A 21,597-nucleotide genomic window follows, 5' to 3' on the forward strand; every position below is an offset into this window, starting at 1 on the left:
ATTAACATAAGATTTAAATTCAAGTTTATGCCGCAGTATGAAAGGTCCAAAGTTTAAACTGTTAATTAATATATTTTGTTTTTTTATTTTTTTTATTTATTTATTTGGATTCAGGTTACAAATACTTAAATTTTATGTACTTTTTACTGTTTCAAAAATGTTTGTTTGAACAAAAACTTGTGTAATTTTTAAACTGGTATACTAAATGTCATTTCAATAAGTCCTTGTTGAAAATTTTAATTTGTAAAACCTGGGAAAACTTTTTCTTCAATTGATAAGAATGTTTTTGTATTCTAGCCCCTTGAGAATAAAAATTTGAAGTGGCTCGAATTATGGGTCTAGAAGTATATATTAATTAGTACAATCTCTATTTTTTTTTGATAATATCAAGTGACTGGACGAGCAAGTCGTGCACCTGATGGTGAGTTACACGCCTGTCCATCAACAGTAGTAGTGCCACTCGAGGGGTTTAAATCACAAAGATCTGAGGGGCACTGCCACTGCGCCCGTTACCCTGCGACATAAGTTGACAAGTCCCATGTGCCAGTAATTTCATCTTCTTTTTTTCAACTTCTATCCACCCAATGTTGAGTGTAGGTCTCTTCACAAGCACGTCATTTCTTTTCTTCTGGTCTGGTCTTGTGCCTTCCTCATCCAATTTTTTCCCCACCACTTTAACAAAGTTTAGCGACGCAACGCGTCGTCGGTTGCCAGCCTACGTTTCTGCACCCTTCTCTGAGTCTCCACACAAGCCCCATTCTATCTCATATGTGGTCTTGTCTACAGCACATATGGCCTGTCCATTTCCGCTTTTGCTGTCCTAATGTCTAATGATTTCTGTGTACCTAAATTGATCTTGGAGAGAGATGCCCAATGTACAACTATCTCTATGTATACTTTCAATTTGAAGTTTGGCATTTTATGCATTGTTAGTTTAGAATACCATCTGTTATTCTTTACACCACATTTTGATTACTTGGCTTTATTCAGGTCTATAGAGCCCCTCATCCCTTCACCCCTTAACTGATCTGAAGATTTTCCTAGTTTCGACAGTTTTTATATCCAATAGTTATGACCTATGCCTTCTTTACACCACATTCTTTGTTAAGTAGTCTTAGGTAAATTGCCCTTAAATATTGAACTATAATCAGTACTTAAGATTATAACGATTTAATTAATCGTTTAATAGTAAGTACTGGCTCACTAGTTCCAAACATTTCAATGTAGTCTCTTGCTTTAGACGCATGGTGTTCGTACAGCATTCTAGTTCTTTCCACTGCGTCAGTTTTTAATATATCCATCCTGAAATCTTCTAAATCTATATCTGTTATGTTGTTTTTAACCTTTTCAACTGTTTTATATAGCTCTGGATTATCATTTATTGCAAATAACACAGGAGCACTTACTAATGAGTAAGTTTCTTTATTGCCTGACGTAAACTTCTGTAATTCGCTTGCAGCTTGCCACGCTAAGCACAAATGGCAGCCGAACTGGTATGCTATTTCTTGGTCTTCCTGCCTCTTGTCATACCCACCAAGTATTAAAGCACCTTGACAACCACGTCCAAATAATGATCCACCATTATACATAGTCCGTAAACACCATTCTCTTACTGGAGTACCTAAGCAATCACTAACATCCAATGGTAATGTATCACTGCTTATTTTAAAATCTTCTACGCTTTTATTATGTGGCACACCAGGTAATGGCATGTTCTGATTATCTCGGTCCCCAAAAAATTCCCCTTCGCTCATGTCTCTTAATGCTGTTGATATTAAATATGACAAATCTTGATTCTTCAATTTTGCTAACATCCCGTTCGCAGTTACGAGTAAATAATCACCTATCAAAATAGCAACTTTATTCGCGAACATAGCAGTATCTGTATTTTTGTTTCGTTGTTCTAAAGGTACATTTAATAATCCTCTGTGTATGTAATGTCCGGTTCTAATCATTTCAGTTAACTCTGCCAGTATTCGCTGTTGTTCATTGACCATATTTGCATGTAGCATTGACATTGGTCCATTAGTGGCTTTGGATATGAGTAAAATGATGAGTCCCCACGGTTGTAGGTTGTTATGTTCGTTGTATAGGACGGTCTTTGCTGTTTTCAAGATTGGATGGTTACTACCAACCTAAAAAAAAGAAAGCTATTACTGACAGAATGCTATTATATGTACATAAATAAATAATAAGGCTGGTTTCAGAGCAGTGCGGATTTGTTTGCAGACAGTGCAGAGCACCGGAGCAGAGTAACTCGTGTGGCAGTAGTACATAGTTACACAGTGACATGGATTACTCCATACGGAACACCCTCCATGTGAACTTCATTGCAGGTGACTGCCTACCGTGAATATCCGCACTAAATATTCGATTCAGAGCATTGCGGATGGCCCGCACGCGGACAGTCTGTATGGCACGTACGCACAACTGTGAAACCAGCCTAATTCATCAGTAATTATTAATGATGTCTAAAGATATTTTAGTTTATTTTTAAATGTGTTAATGTTTTATTGAAAATTTTTTTCAAATGACTCAATGAGTTTTTATACATATGAAAATTTTTATCGACTCTATTTTTAACCACTCCACTCTTGAATCCAAGACCATACTGCACTGTAGTATTGCTCTTACCAACTGAGGCACGGGTCATGTTATCAAGTTGTCAAAATTCTCCTGTGAATTTGTTAAAGATCTTTGTACTGGGCATTGGCATTATGCGCTACCAGTGACATCTAGAACCTTCTTCGCCGCAGCTCGATCAACATGACCCTGAATGAAGTTCAGTTGGTAAGAGCAATACTACAGTGCAATAGGGTCGTGGGTTCAAGTCCCATCGGGTCGAAAAAGAATTGTTATGTGTTTGATCTTATTTTTATTTTATTTATTTATTTATTTTAGGGAGATTAACAGCTAAATTAATACAAATAAGTGATAATATTACAAGTTACAATGCTAATTATAAATCTCCACAAATAGCAATCTTATTTATCTTATAATATTATAATGTTATTATCTTTTTTAACTAATATTGGAATTTTATTAAAAATTAAAATCAGGTTTTACTGGTGGTAGGGATTTATCACAAGGATTATACAAAATCGTCAAACCCCTTCATTGAGAAGTAACCATTCTACCATTGAGCTATCATAGCTGTTTTTAATAAGAGACAATTCTTTTCTAGAATCCAACCACATAAGAACAAATGAAGCGTGCAAATATTATTTGCAAACCAAATGCTAACTTTACGATAATATGAGCATGCAGTTTCTTTATTAACATAATATTTATATATGAAACCATTTACCTTGGCCTTGGCCATGTTACATAACTTTTAATACTTATTGGTAAGTTTATCATAATGAAAATCATTTTAAAACACTTTATGTACGTCTATCATACTATTTTGAACCTTACCTGGATTTTACACAGTTTATAAACGTGGAAATAGATTACAAATGATAAGATTGTGTTTGAAATGTACTCACAAGTTTTCTTAAATGCATAGCGATATTGGCAAATTCGTCGCTTAATAACCATCTCAAGTTCATAAAAGAGGTTGGATATCCCACTATCTTCTCTGCTTCTCTGATGACTTTGCTCCACTGAGCAATTGGAGGCCGAAATACGAAGTCCTCCTGAGTTAAGTTCGTCATTGTACTTTCGACGCGAAATTGGTGCCTTAAAAATGTCGTTCGGCGCAAATGGCGCATCAAAGCATAAGACATGATAGTTCACTTTGTGTTTAATTGGTTTTTAATCACAGTCACAGTTATCTTGAAGAAATATTAATGAAACTACTGTGCCCGCACCTTGCCTTCCTGTTTGGTTATGTCATTGTTTTGACATTTCCCTGTTTCGTTTGGAAATAATATTATTTTGATTCAAGGTGATTTTGAAAAGTTACACAATTTTTGAGGCATAGTTTTCCAGTCTCCATAGTAAAATAATCACGTACACAAGCATGAATCAGCTTTTCTGTTTATAAAAAAAGGCCAGCAAGACTTTAAAAAGGCTTCAACATTTCTGAACGATTTAGATGAAAAGAGCGCATAATCTTTTTTACCGCTGTAATTTTAAACTATGAGTATAGAAGTGACACTAGTCTGACTTACTCAAATATTTTTGATTCGGTAAGTATGCAACTATATAGTGATATAAATATTATAGTACTTTGATTTTAATATCGTCATTTACTTATGCTAACGTTAAGCTATCATTATGATATGTGTAACTTTTTTACCAGCATAGATCTAAAGTTTATAGGTATTCATATAATATTCAAAATGTATTGTGACAATTAAGAAGGAGATAGTTAATCGTAATCATTAACTGCAGGAGCAGTAGTCAGATAATGATGGAGTTACAGAGCGGTGGATCGACAACAGACAAAGACAGGCAATAAATACTTCGTCTACCTGTCTGCAATTAGCTATTTCATTTTCAGATTTTATCTCACCCATTTGAACGCAACTCTAATAAATTCCGAACGTTAACGCTTCCACCAATCACGTGTCCGCGCGCCATAATTCAAAAATAGAAGGGTCAGGGAGCCGCTGGCAAGACGGTGGCTCGTCCGTAGCAATTAAAAATAAAAGCTGCATAATTTGTAGCCAGTATTCCGGTGCGGGTTAAAAAAGAAAGAAACGGAGCCATTTGCATTTTGTTCGGCGTATTTCTGATTGAGTGAGGTCTGAGATGTAAGTCGGGTACAGGATCCTGAGATAACAATCTAGATTTCAATTCGAGATTTAGATAACTGGATGCCTATTTGTGGTTTACGTAAGTATCTAACTATTAATCTAATTTTAATTTTTTTTATAAGTTGTTGAATGTTACGATGTTTGACCACCATGATATTCAATTATGTTTTTGTGAAATTAGAAAAAAGTTACAATTATTAGCTGTAAAAAGCTACCAGCAGATGGCGAGAGATGTCTTCACTCAGCCAGATACCTGTAAAGGTATGTAAGGTATGTATGTAAGAAATAGATTTCTCATAGATGGTGCGACGGCAAAAAAGTCGTTAAAAAACCAAAAGCAAAGACTGCAACAAGTACATAGAAAAATTTGTAACATTTGGCACGGTTTGCTGGAAGACGTTGGTTTGAATTCAGCCGGATCGATGGAATTTTTCTAAGTGTTCCATCTTTGTATAAATAATAATTAATAGCGATTTTCTCAAACAATGTGAGGACATGTCAGTTGTTAAAAGACTAAAGAGAAGAATATGTGTAATAGAAAAAGTAAAAAATATGTTAGTTAAAATTAAAATAAATATTAAAAAAGAATTTCATTATTACTCTTCTCATTAAAACTTATCTTCACGACGAACATGGAAAAAAGGCCAAAAAAAAACAGAAAAGAATAGCAAAGCTGTTAGTTTATTTTAATACAAATAACTTTTTTGCTGTCTCTCGTTTACACGGCAGTCAAAACCTGGTGACCTGAAATATAGCAGCACCCTAGTTCAGGCATATGTCTGCAATGCTTTCTTACCAATATTATCTATCACAATTATGTAATGAGCAATTTTGTGGAGTAAATAAAGAAATAATAATTACTAAGACAATTGAAAAAAGTGACGGTTTGTATAGCCAGAGCGGCTGCGTGTAAACAGAGAGACGAGAAATAGCAACAAACTACGTTAACAGCATCTCACTTTTTTACGAATAATGTTTCGAAACAATTGGTACGGTAGAAGTCAATAGGTTCTGCAAATTCGGATTAATATAAGTTTGTATTTCTCACGTCAGGTTTGTTTACATTCGGCAATGGGACTCGAGATCAAAAACTGAAACAAAAGTGTGGCCATTACAAACATTAATATAAGTATTTTTTCACACCCTATAATTTTTTACATAATAAGGTTATAAGACATGATGATTCTTGTATTAATTTTTTTATTCTAATGCCAATGTTTCGGGGATACACTTCCATTGGCTGTCCTTTGTGTTTTATGTGGTTTTTGGGCACCATAGATGACGTAAAAGAACGTTTTATTATTAAAAATAGTAGGTATGTAAACAAAAACAATTAGGTATTATGCTTATTTGTAGAAAATAAATAACATACTTACTCTCTAAATAAAAAGTAGAACCTGATAGTAACGGATTATTAAAAGGAACCAAGTTTATGATCTATGATCACTTTGACAGTGACAGGTGTTTGTTTACATTTTTGATCTCGAATACTATCGTCAAGTACAGAAGGTAGGTATCTAATTGGTTAATATTCATTACCCTACGAGTACATACTGAGATCGTCATTTGGTGGGCCACAAGGCGTGGCCAAAGGTGTATTAGTAAATTATTTCTGTGAAATGAAGGCGGCAATTAGACGTAATTGCGCGGCCCGCCTCGCGATCGCAGATAACATACTTGTTTATTCGCTTTTTGTTACAAAATTGCAGCTTGTGGAAATGGGGGGATAACTCGAATTATATGATGGTGGTTGTTTAATAATGTTATGTATTCCCGCCTGATGTTTCGAGGCCTGTTTGCATTTTTAACCGACTTGAAATTAGTAGGAGGTTCTCAATTCGTCTGTATTCTTTTTGTGTTTTGTTTTTTAATAATACGAAGTGACGGGACTGAGATATAAATTGACAAGTGCCATGTGCCTGTAATTTCACCAGCACCCTTATCCTTCAAAACCGAAACACAGTAATGCTGACATTACTGCTTGGCGGCAGAAATAGGTAACGCAGCAGTACCTACTTCCTCTCTTCCTCTAGGTACTGCTACTTAGTTCTTTTCTTTAATACATAATGCATTTCTTTATGAACAAAGTCTGTTTAAACAAATAAATAAATAATATTATTTAAATAAATATTGTACAACATCAGATGTGCTCCAATCACAAATTAAGTAAATAAAGCGCTTGGATTAGGTAAATCGGGAACAACGGCGATACCGGAAACAACCAGACTCGAGACAATAGAGAAGAGTTGGTTTTAATAATAATAATAATAATAATAACGCACACGCTCAACATAGCCACGCACTAGGGAAACCCTGTGTCGCGGGTGCCATGGACACACACATAGACAACCACAAATTACACCCAAACTCACGAGAGAAATAAATGTAGGCAATACAAATATTTCTCCCGGCCGGGAATCGAACCCGGGGACCTCTGCGTGGCAGTCCGGTATGGTAAGCGTTCGGCCACGGAGGCAGTTTAACTACATTGACCTGGAATTATAGTAATAAATCACAACAATTCATGATCCGTAAGGTGACAACAGCAAAAGTTTTCATTTTACAAGCAAATTTTAGAACTAACTATTAAAAACAGCGAAAAAATCGTAAGTGCCACTTTTGCAAACTATGATTGTTTAAGCTTTTATTGAATTGATATTTAATTATTTTTTATGTAATTACTTCACTAGTTTGTTATAATTATTAATACAAAGATGGAACACTTAGAATAGATTCCTTCGATCTGGTCGAATTCGAACTGACGTCTTCTAGCATACTGTGCGAGACGTTAATATACCAAGTATAGTTGCACGGTATGCTAGAAGACGTCGGTACGCTTTTTTTACGCGGTACGCGGTTATTGCTTGCTTATTATCGCTATGAAAAACATATCTAGTTCCTATACTCTAGACAATTTCGATGTAGAGTAAAAGTGGTCTTTGTTAACATTAGAAAATAAATTCCACTATTTGAGAAAATCCTGAACAACACAAAGGTGGCGACGACAAGCGACCATAAAAACACAATCGAGACGAGGCTGCCCGAACGAACTACTCTTGTAATCGTGAAAATAGAGGGGGAAGCAAATTTAAGTTTGGCCCCGGTTGGCAAGAATCGACACTACGCCACTGCCCATTTTTACGTCATACTTCTGGGCTGGGTTTCTCTCAGGCGAGGGTTTAGGCCATAGTGCGCTACGCTGGCTCAATGCGGGTCGGGGACTTCAAAATTTTCTTAATTAAAGAGTTTATGGACTCTACGCATTTCGAACTGTTTTTGTAATTTTCTTGTAATCTAACCTGAAATGTAGCCCACTGTCTAAAGTTTCAGTGTCAAGCACTTCAGTAAATATATCAACATTATTTGCCTGACTAATCTAGTTCTGCCCAGTCTACTACCTAGATTATCCTCTATTACAACCAAATTAACGTTCGAATAAATATAGACATTTCTCATTCTTCCCGTAATGTTCTCAAAAATAACATTCTCCAATCGTTTCCCCAGTAATTTCATAAGTTCTTCGTTGCTCTTTTTGCTGTGTACGTCTGTAAAAGGGAGACATATAAGTACAATACTAAAGTAAAGTTACACTGTTCTCTAAGAGTATATCTATTACTGTTGATGTGCCTTATCTATAATAATAATAATGATAATAATAATAATAATAAATAACGCACACACTCAACATAGCCCCGCACTAGGGAAACCCTGTGTCGCGGGTGCCATGAAAACACACATAGACAACCACAAATTACACCCAAACTCACGAGAGAAATAAATGTAGGCCATACAACTATTTCTCCCGGCCCGGGAATCGAACCTGGAACCTCTGCGTGGCAGTCCGGCATGGTAACCGTTCGGCCACGGAGGCAGTTAAAAGAAATAAATAAATAATTTTCTAACATCTTGTCACTAATCGTTACGAGATCGTTGACGATCTTTAGATGCTTTATCATCGAATTCTTCGTAGTCAGTTGGTACTTGTTTGTTAGAAGACTAATTTTAATAATGTTTAATGGCGAAAGAGCAATTTATTAAATTTAATTTAAATGATACGGTCGTTGTGGCAATCCTAGGGAAGGGGCTGTGTACAGCAGTGGATGTCTTTCGGTTCAATGATGATGTTGAAAAGATAGGGGCACAACAAACAAATCTACTTATTAACTTAGAAATAGCATTGTTCCGTAGTAGATGATTATTTGCAATTGCCTCCGTGGCCGAACGGTTACCATGCCTTACAACGTAGAGGTCCCAGGTTCGATTCCCGGGCCGGGAGAAATATTTGTATGGCCTACATTTATTTCTCTCGTGAGTTTGGGTGTAATTTGTGGTTGTCTATGTGTGTCCTTGGCACCTGCGACACATGGTTTCCTTAGTGCGGGGCTACGTTGTGTGTGTGCGTTATTATTATTTGACTTATAAACATTGACTTACAATTATATGGACGTCGAGTCCGCGCTAAAAAGTGTCCGAACTTATAGGGCGTTAAAATCGTATACCGAGCGTCATTCACGCTTTAGTCTTCGTTTGTTCGACTGACAGCGAAGCAAGCAAAATTAGACAGTACTGCGATGACATTACAATTTAAATTCAACGTTTTAGCTTTTTCATATTCCTTTACATGTCTACGTTTAAATAGGTTGACTTGGGACATTTTTTTCGTGGTTTTTGTATTAGACCCGTCGTCCATTTATTTGTAAGTCAATGCTTATAAATATTTTTCATGTTTACCTTTTCCCTTGCACTTTATTTCTTAGAGGTTTTACACACGCGCGACTTTGAACAGCGATGCAAGCGCGCAACTGCAACGTTACAAACGCGCGATTGCATCGTTACACTTGGGATTTATAGGCGATTGCATCGATGCAATCGCGCGTTTGTATCGATCCAGAGGCGCGTTTGCGTCGATCATCGAGTATTTAACCAGAAATAGAGACCAAATGTCATTTAATTTGTTTGAAAACTATTCTGCCATATCATTACCGTGACAACTGCGCTCCGATTGGCTAGCCCGAGTTCGAAACAATTGACGGGTGTCGTCAACTGTTTCACTTCAAATCGACCAAATTAACTTGAGCTTTGCTATAGTGGACGAAAATTGCAAAATTACATATTTAATTACCGATGAAATGTGATTCCGTTTGTTTTGTAATTACATGTTTTGCTGTTTTTCCCCACACTACCGAATGGATGTCATTGTTAGAGATATTATCTTTATTACAATAAGTACAGAATATTTTTTGGAATATACGGAGACGTACACACAGGTCAGTAGTTGGCCTGTCTATATTTCAGTGTAAACGAGATTTAATATTTATAAGAGCTGTATCGCTAATGTGTTACCAGGAATATATGGCCCTTATTTCGTCTCTATTTCTGGTTATATACTCGATTGCGTCGATGCAATCGCCTATAAATCACAAGTGTAGCGATGCAATCGCGCGTTTCACGAACACCGTGTGTGAACACTCTTACCTCCTTTTCAGAATCTACATTCTGTTTAACAAAATCATAATCATATATTATTAATAAGGCCTGTCAGTTCAAATGACGCACGATTTAAAAAAAAGTTTCTATATGTTGTGGAACAGATTTCAAACGCCAATTTCTATGAACGTTACGTATCCTGTCCGTCTATAAGATCATTGAGCTAGCTTATTTAAAATTAACATTGAGAATACATGTTCTTTTTCTACGCCATCATTGGTTACCTAGCAACGTTTTATTATTAAACATTATGTCGAATTTGGCTATAGTATAGTTCCTAGTTAGAGTAAGAATTACAGTTATGAAAGGGACATGGCGTACAGATTAAAATAATGTGCACACGCTCAAACAACACATGAATAATTTTTGCCTCTTCAGACTCCTCCTGCAAGTTGTGATTATCTCCGAAAATGCCAAGTTGTCTATGGCCTTATAAATATGCATAGAGTGTTCAAACGCAGCCCGGAGCGTTATTAAGCGAGTAAATTGGCCGTCTGTTATTATTCCGTCGCCAATCCTATCCATTTAAAAGCAATTATGTTTTATTATTGGCAGAGAAGGACGGGAGATGATCGACGGCGTGACAGAAAAGGATAGGTGATTGACCATGGATAAGTTAGGAAGATGGGGGAAGACTATGTACTACGTCTTGGTATTTGGAAGATTTAGGGAAACTGCACGGTGAATTTATTGCAGGGTTGTCCTTTAACAACATCTTAATTCAGTTAAGTTTCTTGAATGTCAGGATATTTCCTCACCATGAGATTCAATTATTTTTTAAGAAATTTGTCCACTAATTGTAATTTATTAATACAAAGAACATTTAGAAAAAAATCCTTAGAACCTACGTCTTCCAGCAAACCGTATCAGACCCTATGCCAAATAAACTACGGAACGCACCAGCGTGTGCTTGTTGCATATGTTTGTTTTGGTTTTTTTGAAGACTTTTGTGCCGTAGCGCCATATGTGAAAAATCTATTTCTTCACTCAGCCAGGTACCTTTACAGCTGCCAGAAGCTGACTAGAGATGGCGCTTTAATAATTGTAATTAAGTAATTACAAGTATAATGAATGTGTAATTAAAATGTAACAAAGAAATTAATCTTAATTCAATTTCACAGCAGCGTAGGTATTATTAATGTCATTTAATCGAAAAATCTTAGACTCTTACTTAGAGTAATTTTGGATTTGCTAAGTTGAGAATGGTCAATGTTCGCTGTAGAATTATTATTATCTAATCTTTCATTAACAATTACGTATTCCACGTCTACCCCACAACGTCAAGAAGCACGCTTTTTTCTTTTTTTTTCAAATCCCAGGCACGGGCGCGCTGTCTTGAGCCAGCCAGTCAATGGAGGCCTAATGGACGCCAGTATAAAATTAAATCCGATATAATGAGTTACACAGCCTATCACGATCGCCTGAGCCTTTTGTTTTATAGGTCACTGACCCTAATTTTGTTTTTGGTTTTGTTTCGTGTCTCGGATAATGGGTGTTTTAAGTTAAATCCTAATGGGTTTGTGAGAGTATGATGATAGCTTGATAGTTACATGTACTGTGGGAAACAATTGATTGCTGTTAAACGATGTGTCTATTTAAAAAAATAAAGAACACGCATCGGTTTACAAATGAATGTTATACCTGGACCTAACTGATTAACAACGTTTTTTAATAATATCAAGTGACGGGACGAGCAAGTCGTGCGCCTGATGGTAAACTGCACGCCTGTCCATAACAGTTGCATTGCCATTCAGAGCTTTAAATCGCAAAGATCTGAGGGCCACTGTCACTGCGCCCGTCACCCTGAGACATAAGTTGAGAAGTCCCATATGCCTGTAACTTCACCAGCACTCTTACACTTCTAAGCCCGAACGCGGTAATGTTAACACTACTGCTAAATTTATATATTAAATCGTAATTTAAGTGTACTTAAAACGTAGGGACAAAGGAGGTGATAAATTAGAGCAATGCTCGATTCCATTTTCCATAACATTACAATCAATTATATTGCATTGATTGACGCATAACATGGCACGTGATTATGCCCTTTAAGTTGAAAGGACAATGTCGTAGGACACTGCGACTGACGTCTACGGGACTAGCCAGGAGAGGTAGACATCCTCCGATCCCTCCAGCCGCGAAGGATTCTGGGGGCTGGAGGAACGTTTCGGCGTCGAGAAGCGAGCGTGCCGACAGCTCCGCCACCAAAGATGAGTTTTGGTAGTTGGCAGTCGACGGCTTAGCGGTGGCAACCGTTGGTTGTGTAATGCGCAACAGGAAGTGAGCATGCCTACAGCTTCGTTACCTATCTGGAAAATAAGGCGGGTACTGTACGTGCACCAGGGTCCGCTCCAGCCTCTTGAGAACCGGATAAAGTCATGACAACGATCTGTGACAATCCTGAACACTGGCTGATAGGGGTGTCAGAACCTGAACTTAGAAGGTTCTCGTATACGCACAGGTTATAGTGCTCTTCTCGTATACCCTAAGGGTCGGTAAAGAGGATCATTATAATTAATACTTATGTAGCCTACCCTACCCTTAACTGGTTTGCTATTTAGGCAGTCTATGCTACATCCGCTGAGCAACTTTTAGAAGCACGAAACTTTCAGAGTTGCAGAAGTCGTAGCTAACAATGACCTGCTTGATACAGAATGTGTGTGCAGAACTTTTGATTACAGGTTAGAAAACCATAGTCGAAGTCAAAGAATCTATTTATTCCATAGGTAAAACAATCGTACCCTTGAAAACGTCACATTTAAGCTACCACTCGTTCACTACGCTGACTTCCCTGACAAGTGCAAGAAACTCTAGGGATTGCTATTTTTAAATAAACTTAAATGCTGTGAAATATGCTTTGAATCGAATTAGTGTGGAATTTAGAGTCATGTCATCGTTCCATACATCTTTATCTAACACGTAGTCTTCAATTTTGTAACATGACTTTTCAATCAAAATATTTTTAATGTAGTTTTTAAACTTAGGAAATGATATGTGCTCCGGAATCTTATTGTAAAAACGTATACAGTTTCCCATAAAAGAGTCGGTTACCTTCTTATTAAGAATATTGTAGGTATATTTTTACGGGCATATAAAATATTTGAGTAAATGTACTGTGTTGTCAGTGTCATGATACCAGTCTCCTTAAACTTTTCTCTAAGAGAAACCCGAGAACGTAAATTGTATACAGAACGAATCGCTAGTCATATGGTTTGAATATGTACCGCTTTACCCCACATGAGAATCCCGTTGGACATTATACTATGGAAGTAACTAAAGTAAACTAGTCTAGCAGTACTAACATCGGTAAGCTCACGTATTCTGCGGACTGCGTATGCAGCGGAGCTTAATCCGCTGGCCAGGTAAGATATACGTGGAAACCATTGAAGTTTACTATCTAAGGTCACTCCCAAGAAGACTGCTTTATTAACAAGGTCTAAATAACTAAATAACTATAATAAAAGTAAGATGCAAGAACCACGTGTGATCATAATGTTAAAAGTTCTTTTATCACATGAAATTTATAAAAATAACACGAAGTATATGAAACAAATTATGTATATGTGAAATCTTATCACTCCTATTATGTATAAAAATGTTATCTGCTAATTTCATAACTTTAAACCTCTCTCCTGAAAATTTAACATTTTGCAGATTTTGTAGCCTTCTTACGGGGTGAGAAATGACTATAGCCCCGCAAGGTTGGTATAAGTTCGAAACCATCATAAAAATATGTTGTGGTCACAGATGTTTTCATAATGTACATTTTATAATATTTTTTAGAGATTTTTGGATATATCCATTTGCATTATGACACAAAACAATAAAAATTATTTCGGGTAAATGTAATAATGTAATCGTGTTTTCTATACCTGAAGTAGATGATATGGACTGTACGATGGAATAAATAGAGAGTGAACAAAATGAGTTCAAATTTTGTGTGGATATGGCTGCGTAGTTTTACGCGATGATAGCACCAACGTCAGGGATATGATGAGACAAATTTATGGTTATTTTTTGTACAACCAAATGAGTCTTTGAAACAAGGACAACACAAATTTAATAGGTATCCAACACTGGTGTATTTTGCTCAGTATCTAGTTAGAATAAAATATTGTAAATTGTAAATAGTCAATGAAACTATGTTTTCGGATCTAATTCGCATATATTTGTTTTTCAAAGAAACCAACGTTTCAGGGCCTTTGCAGGTCCCATGATCATGGCTGACCGAGATGGTGAAGCTATCAACCAGTTATGTCTAATATTAATGTAATCCATCCTATTTTTCACTATTGTTGTGAAAGTTATTAATTGAATACGTTATTTAAACACCGCCTTTACTACCGCCGTAGAGTTGCCAGCTTGTCGGTATTCTACAGGATATATCACGGAGACTGAGAAACAGTTCGTCCAGGCAAGTAAGATGGCTTACCTAATACTGCCGCCAAGCAGTAATGTAAGCACTACTGTGTTCCGGTTGGAAGGGTAAGGGTGCTGGTGAAATTACAGGCATGTAAGACTTGTTACATAGGATTCGAGCCACCACGCATTTTTAGTATTAAGTGCCCCAAGCTTAAACAATGTTTGATTGATCAAAACCTATTATGCAAATTTGAAACTAGTATACTAAACGTCTTTTCCATACGTCCTTTTTGAGAATTTGGATTTGCAAAACCGGGGGAAAACTTTTTCTTCGATTATAACACTATTTTGCCTGCCGTCCTAAAGGTTTCTACCTACCGCCCTTTCCGTTACCCCACTGACCATCTGTATAAGTCATGTAAAGTATTAACTGTAAGGCAATTATTTATTAAGTCCACAGTCCTCAAACAGCACATATTGCTCCCATATATTACTGAAAACACTAATAAAAGACGAAAAGATATTGTCTGCCCCAAAATTATATCATCAAAACATACTTTTATTTCAAGATTTTTTGTGTTTCTTGGACCATTTTTGTACAATAAATTAAACGCCAAATATTCCATTTATAATTTCTGTTGCTTTAAAGTAAAGTAAAATTCTCCAAGAAGCTCTTCAAAATATGTCCTATGAGGATACAGAGAATTTATTTATTATCGTAAAATAAATGTTATCATGTTTAAGTGTACATTTTGTTGATTGGCAATTTATTGTTTAATTTTATTTCATAAGATTCTCCTAAAAAGTATTTATAATATTAACAGTATCCACGTTTATAATTAGTAGTACTTTTTACCTGAAATACAGGAATTTCCTAGTTCAGGTACATGTGTTATTTTTACATTAAATCGCATATGTAGTCTTTAGTTTTCTCTGTACATTATGTTACTGAATAAACAATTTTATTATTATTATTATTTTATTATTATTATTTTTGTATTATACGTGACTTCTTTAGTAGGTCAATGGATTGCATATTGAAGGAAATGTTGAGTAGGCGTAAGATTCTTTCTATTTGCACCATGAACGAATAAACACATTATCTAAAAACGTTCCTGTTTCACTATTCGTTGCTAACCAGATGACATCCCAACTACCTCACTGCACCACCAACCTAATATGAAATGGCGACCCCACCCACCCGCAACCTGTGAACTTCGTGAATTACTACTGCAACAATTGAATACTGTCACATGACTTGAAGATTTCAACTCAAACCACAACGTCATCAGAAGCTGCCTGCCGTCATTATACTTCATCATCACTGATTCTTCAAAATGGATTCGACTTATTACATTAAAGAAGAAACGTCATGCACAAAAGGAGACTGCAAGATCCAAAATAAGAAGGGTTTCAATACTACCCCTTTTTTTTTGACGGGGGGAAATCTTTATGGATACCCCTGAGCCCAGGGAGACTCAGGGGTTATGTGGGGACTCTCCCTCCAGACTGGAGGGCCTACCCCACTAAAACCCCCCCCGGGTTTCCCTCTCGCCGGTTGAGTCGGCGCCGTGGGATCAGTGAACATTCACTACGACTTCAATACTACCCCTGCCGTGTAGTCATCGTAAGAAGAGCTCGAGCGGTGTACAGGGCAATCCCGGCCCACGGAGTTCAGGGTATAGCCCGGGAGTACATATCATTTCATATCAGGGTGTTTATGTCTATGCGATAAGAGCGAAAAGCTTTGAGTTCGTAGAGGTCCTTGTGAAAGTACCAATTTCTGCCGCCAACCAGTAATGTGAGGATTACTGTGTTCGAAGGTTCTGGTGAAAGGACAGACATGGGACGTGCTAACTTAGGCTCAGTGTGATGGGAGCTGTTACATGCGCAGTGGCAGTGCCCCTCAGATCTATGCGATTTAAAGCTCTGAGTAGGACTGCAACTGTTATGAACAGGCGTGTCGCTTATCACCAAGTGTTCGTCCCGACACTTGATTATATAAAATTAGTAAGTATAAAATTAATATTTTAAAATACTGTTTAGTAAGCAAGCGGCTTTGCTGCTAAATAGCATTTTATTCTAGGAAATAAAATTACGAACTTGTTACAACACGTAAAAGAAAAAAAAACTTTTTTTTTAAATTAACAAGGCTTAAAACGCCCATACACTTAAGTAAAAACACAAGTCAGAATGAAGAGCACAAAATCCACGCGTAAGTATGTTAAGCAGGTCGGCGCGATCAAACGCGGTCCACTCCTGCGCACCTCATTGTACGCTAATGCGAGCCATTGAGCGATGCAATGATCTATACAAAAGTGTATCTTTCTTTATTTTATTTCTTTATGTATGCGTATGAATGTGTGGTGTGGAAATGATCGTGTCTTCTTATATAGTGTATTAAACCACATGTATGTATATAATAATGGATACTGGTCTACACTATATAACCGTTTTGGCGTCTAAGTCTAAACTCATGGTACTATGATTTCGTTTAAGTAAGGTAGTAAGGTAAACGATTCTTTTATGAGGAACTGTATACGTTTGTACAATAAGATTACCATTTTCTAAGTTTAAAACTTACATTAAACGTATTTTAATTGAAAAGTCATATTACAAAATTGTACACTACGTGTTAGATAAAGATGTATGGAAAGACAAAATATGTCTAGATTCCACACAAATATGATTCAAAATGTATTCTATAGCATTTAAGTTTATTTGAAATGAGCCATCCTTATAGTTTCTTGGGAAATCGGCACATTGAACGAGCTGTAGCTTAAAAAATGACGTTTTCAAGTACAAAATTTTTATCTATGGAATAAATGATTGTTTGACCTTTGGTAGTACACATGTAGTACATCATCAACCCATTTCGATGTCCCACTGATGGGCACTGGTCTCCTCTCAGGCGAGGTTTTAGAGGAATGCGGGTTGGAAACTTTACACGTTTTTCGACTTGCAGTTTTTATCACCATGTTTTCCTTCACCGAAAAGTTTATGGTAAATTTCAAATTAAATTTCGTATATAAGTTCCGAGAAACTCAGAGGTTCGAGGCCGGATTCCAACCTAGGGCGTTTGCTTGAGAGGCGGTAATTAAACTGTTATGTTACCACGGCTTTAGTCTATTCGGCTTTGGCAGGTAAAAGGTCCTTTCGTTGCTCACATTGTTTTTCTTTCACTGTTAAAATTCTCCTTAACAATAGGGGGTTCGTATCTACGTATTTCAGGTAGTTTAGTTTCGCTATTCCCTGCTAGATGGCGCTAACAGTAGCAATTCTAACTGTTTTAGTCGAGTCGAATTTAGTGAAGTAAAGGCATGTTTTTTTATTATTATTATTTATATCTAAAACGCTTAAACTAAACATAAATTAGTGTAAACATATATACGTCTAAAACAAATCCAACATTTTTGGATTGAATGATGATCAGAAACTGTTATTAAACACATTTTTTTAAATGCGATAATCTTGGTCATACTTTGTGGATCACATAGACGACAACCCAAAGTTGTTTTGAACATAAATTGTATTTTACATATTGTTAGATCTGAGAAGGGAAAGCTTCAATGAATGAAACTAGTTTATAAACTTTCGACTTCATTCTAATCGTCTTTTTCCAAACTTTTTATCCCGCCATAACAAAACTTTTAAACACTTTTTCACAGATAACAATAATATTTTCTATTGCTTACCACAGACAATGAAATATTACATTTTTAAAACGAATGATGTAGAAAATAAAGTTCTGTAGTTCTTTGCATTAACAATGTTGTAGTTGAATTAAAATTAAATTTTTACGCGTAGAAAACACAAGATCTTTTTGACATACCTATTCGAAAAAAATTTACAATATCTATACGAAATAATTTTTATTTAAGTTTTATTTATTATACTTTGAGTTTCTTAATTATTTTGTTACCTTTTTAAATTGATGGCTCAACAGCCAATGCTCAATAAATAAATAATAAATACCAAATGACGGGACGAACAAGTCACGTACGCCTGATGGTAAGCGACACGCCTGTCCATAGCAGTTGCAGTCTCATATCTTTCTACATAAGTTTTGTTTATAGTGCCCTTCCCTATTAATCTCATGGTTATGCGGGAAGGGCACTATGACCTGCGCGAGCGAGCTCTTTGCAATTTAAAGCTCTTGAGAGGCAGTGCAACTGTTATGGGTAGGCGTGTCGCTTACCATCAGGCGCACGACTTCTTCATCCCGTCACTTGGTATTATAAAAAGCTTTAAATCGCTAAGATCTCATGTGCACTGCATGCATATGTAATTACTTCACAATTCAAGTTGTTTACGGTTTTAACATATTATACAGGTTACCTATCAGTAATCCGAAATGACATTTTCCAGAAGTAACGTTTGCTCGAATTTTCATAACCTCGAAAGTTATTTTAAAAGGAAAATATTTTTTTCTTTTAAACCTAACTTAACCTAACCTTTTTTTTATTACTGTTCGGAAAATGCGTTACGCATTCCCCGCCGATGGGAGACGGCGGAGATATGTGGGACTCTCTCCTGGGGACTATGTCGGTCCCCAAGGGCATACCCACTAAAAACTTCACGATGTTCCTGCGTGCACCTGGCGCCGGAGCCGCGGGGTCCCTTTCAGATGCTACCGCGACTCCGGTGGTGCCGGTCCGCCTTTGGGCGGACCCCTACACCATTTCCCCCTTAATCATGGGGGGCAACCGGCACGGCGGAGGCTTGTGCAATGCAGGGGCAGCGTCTCTAACTATGCTGGGCAGTGAAAGGTCTCGTCCCACCATGTCTACGAGATCCCGGCGCTGCTGGCTCCAGGTCGGGCACACCTTCAAAGTCTGTAGCAGCGCCGCACTCGTGACACTCCGGTGTCACCTCCCTCCGTGCGATCTTGTGAAGGTAGTCACCGAAATAGCCGTGTCCAGTGAGTACCTGCACAAGACGGTAGGTGAGGGACCCATGCTTCCTCTTCCTCTAATCGGCCAGTACCGGGAGCAGCGCCTGGACGGTGCGCTCCCCGTATCTGGCCGATCGGAGGGCCTCCTCCCACCCCGCCTGGACGGTCTTGGCGGCACGCCGCATCCCCACTAGTTCCTCTAGCGTGTGGCGCTCTCCACGTATCCTGACTTCCGCACGGCACCTGTAGGCCTGCTCGAGGACGGACGCCTCGAGCTCCCAGGTTGCGGATCCAGTCAGGGCGCATGCCGCTGCTCCGGAAACCGTCCGATACGCCCGAATAGCCCTCACCGCTATTAGCTTCTGCGGACTGCACAGAAGCGGCTGCAGTCTGGTGGTGAGGGCTTCCGCCCAGATAACTTAACCTAACCTTTTTTTTTATTATTACCGTGAGGAAAATGCGTTACGCATTCCCCGCCGCTGGGAGACGGCGGGGATATGTGGGACTCTCTCCTGGGGACTATGTCGATCCCCAAGAGCATACCCTCTAAAAACCTCACGATGTTCCTGCGCGCACCTGGCGCCGGAGCCACGGGGTCCCTTCCAGATGCTACCGCGACTCCGGTGGTGCTGGTCCGCCTTTGGGCGGACCCCTACACCATCCCCCCCTTAATCATGGGGGGCTACCTGCACGGAGATGCCCCGGAACATTTGGGGCATCTACCGGCGGCGGAGGCCTGTGCAATGCAGGGGCAGGGTCTCCCAACCCCACACCCTGCTGGCCTCCGCTGATGGGACGCAGGCGGTCGGCGAATAGCCGTCGCGTGCGTCCTCTCCGCCGACGCGGAATGAGGTCCGAGAGGGCGCTGTCTTCGCGGACCAGTTCGGCCGTCTCCTTCTGTGATATCACGTCTTCGCAGAAGGAGACCATCGCCTACAATGACCTCTCGCTTCCCAGCATGGCTCTAACTATGCTGGGCAGTGAAAGGTCTCGTCCCACCACGTCTACGAGATCCCGGCGCTGCTGGCTCCAGGTCGGGCACACCTTCAAAGTCTGTAGCAGCGCCGCACTCGTGACACTCCGGGGTCACCTCCCTCCGTGCGATCTTGTGAAGGTAGTCACCGAAACAGCCGTGTCCAGTGAGTACCTGCATAAGACGGTAGGTGAGGGACCCATGCTTCCTCTTCCTCTAATCGGCCAGTACAGGGAGCAGCGCCTGGACGGTGCGCTCCCCGTATCTGGCCGATCGGAGTGCCTCCTCTCACCCCGCCTGGACGGCGGTTTTGGCGGCACGCCGAACCCCCACTAGATCCTCTAGTGTGGGGCGCTCTCCACGTGCCCTGGCTTCCGCACGGCACCTGTAGGTCTGAACTTAACCTAACCCGACCTAATCGTGTCTTTGCGATAAACATCCAACATATCCTGAAAGAACAACGGTTTCGTTAATTCGGTTTTCGGTGTAATGAAAATTCGGGCAAACGTTATTTCCGAAAAAAAAAATTCGAGTTTGTGATTGGTTACCATTATACAGTGTTGATTGTAACATAAATACACAAAAACAACATTATCCACAAATGACTATTAAAATTAAAATTGTCGTGTGGTGGGCAAGGCGACACTAAAACAAATAAATTTAGAAATAGTAATAGCTCTTTGTGAATGAGTTCGTCCAAGGAACTACTGGCAGTACTTCTTTGGTCGAACTTAAATAAACAAATATTATTAATAAAAAATCTAATAAAGGTAATCTTGGAAGTGATATATTCGGATCTAGTAGATTTAGTAGCAATAGAACTCCTTGTGAAAGAGTTCGTCCAGGACAGTATTGCTACCTTATCTATTTCTTCGACTCGGGTACTGATGGCATCATCATCAAATTCGTTTATTGTGGCTCCTGTTCCCGATGCGTCAGATTTCGGCGGACTCAACATAGACAGTGCATCTTGCCGCAAAATATACCACCTTCTCTCATACGCTGTCTATGTCGGTCTCCATAGCCGCCTCGTCTCTATCCCCCATATCCAGCCACAGAGATAAAATATTAGTTTCTATCTCCTTCAAGTCTTTGTGATGTCCGGTCAGTTTCTCTAATAAAGCGGACACCACTTTTTTAGTTTCGGCCGCAATCGCACTTTCCGAGTCGTTGGAATA

At 38.5% G+C, this 21,597-nt stretch overlaps 1 protein-coding gene across 1 annotated transcript; it reads right to left on the reverse strand.

Annotated features, from left to right (window-relative positions):
• Positions 1-496: 496 nt before the first annotated feature.
• Positions 497-3,728, reverse strand: LOC113239951 (decaprenyl-diphosphate synthase subunit 2-like). Its single transcript, XM_026477126.1, has 2 exons — positions 3,489-3,728; positions 497-2,135 (listed from the first exon to the last, which is right to left on the reverse strand). The coding sequence occupies exons 1-2, from the start codon at positions 3,726-3,728 to the stop codon at positions 1,161-1,163; spliced, it is 1,215 nt and encodes a 404-aa protein (XP_026332911.1). The 3' UTR covers positions 497-1,160.
• Between the last annotated feature and the right edge of the window lie 17,869 nt (positions 3,729-21,597).

This window comes from Hyposmocoma kahamanoa, unplaced genomic scaffold, assembly GCF_003589595.1.
Source record: "Hyposmocoma kahamanoa isolate Upper Pololo Valley unplaced genomic scaffold, ASM358959v1 117, whole genome shotgun sequence".
Lineage (NCBI taxonomy): Eukaryota > Metazoa > Arthropoda > Insecta > Lepidoptera > Cosmopterigidae > Hyposmocoma > Hyposmocoma kahamanoa.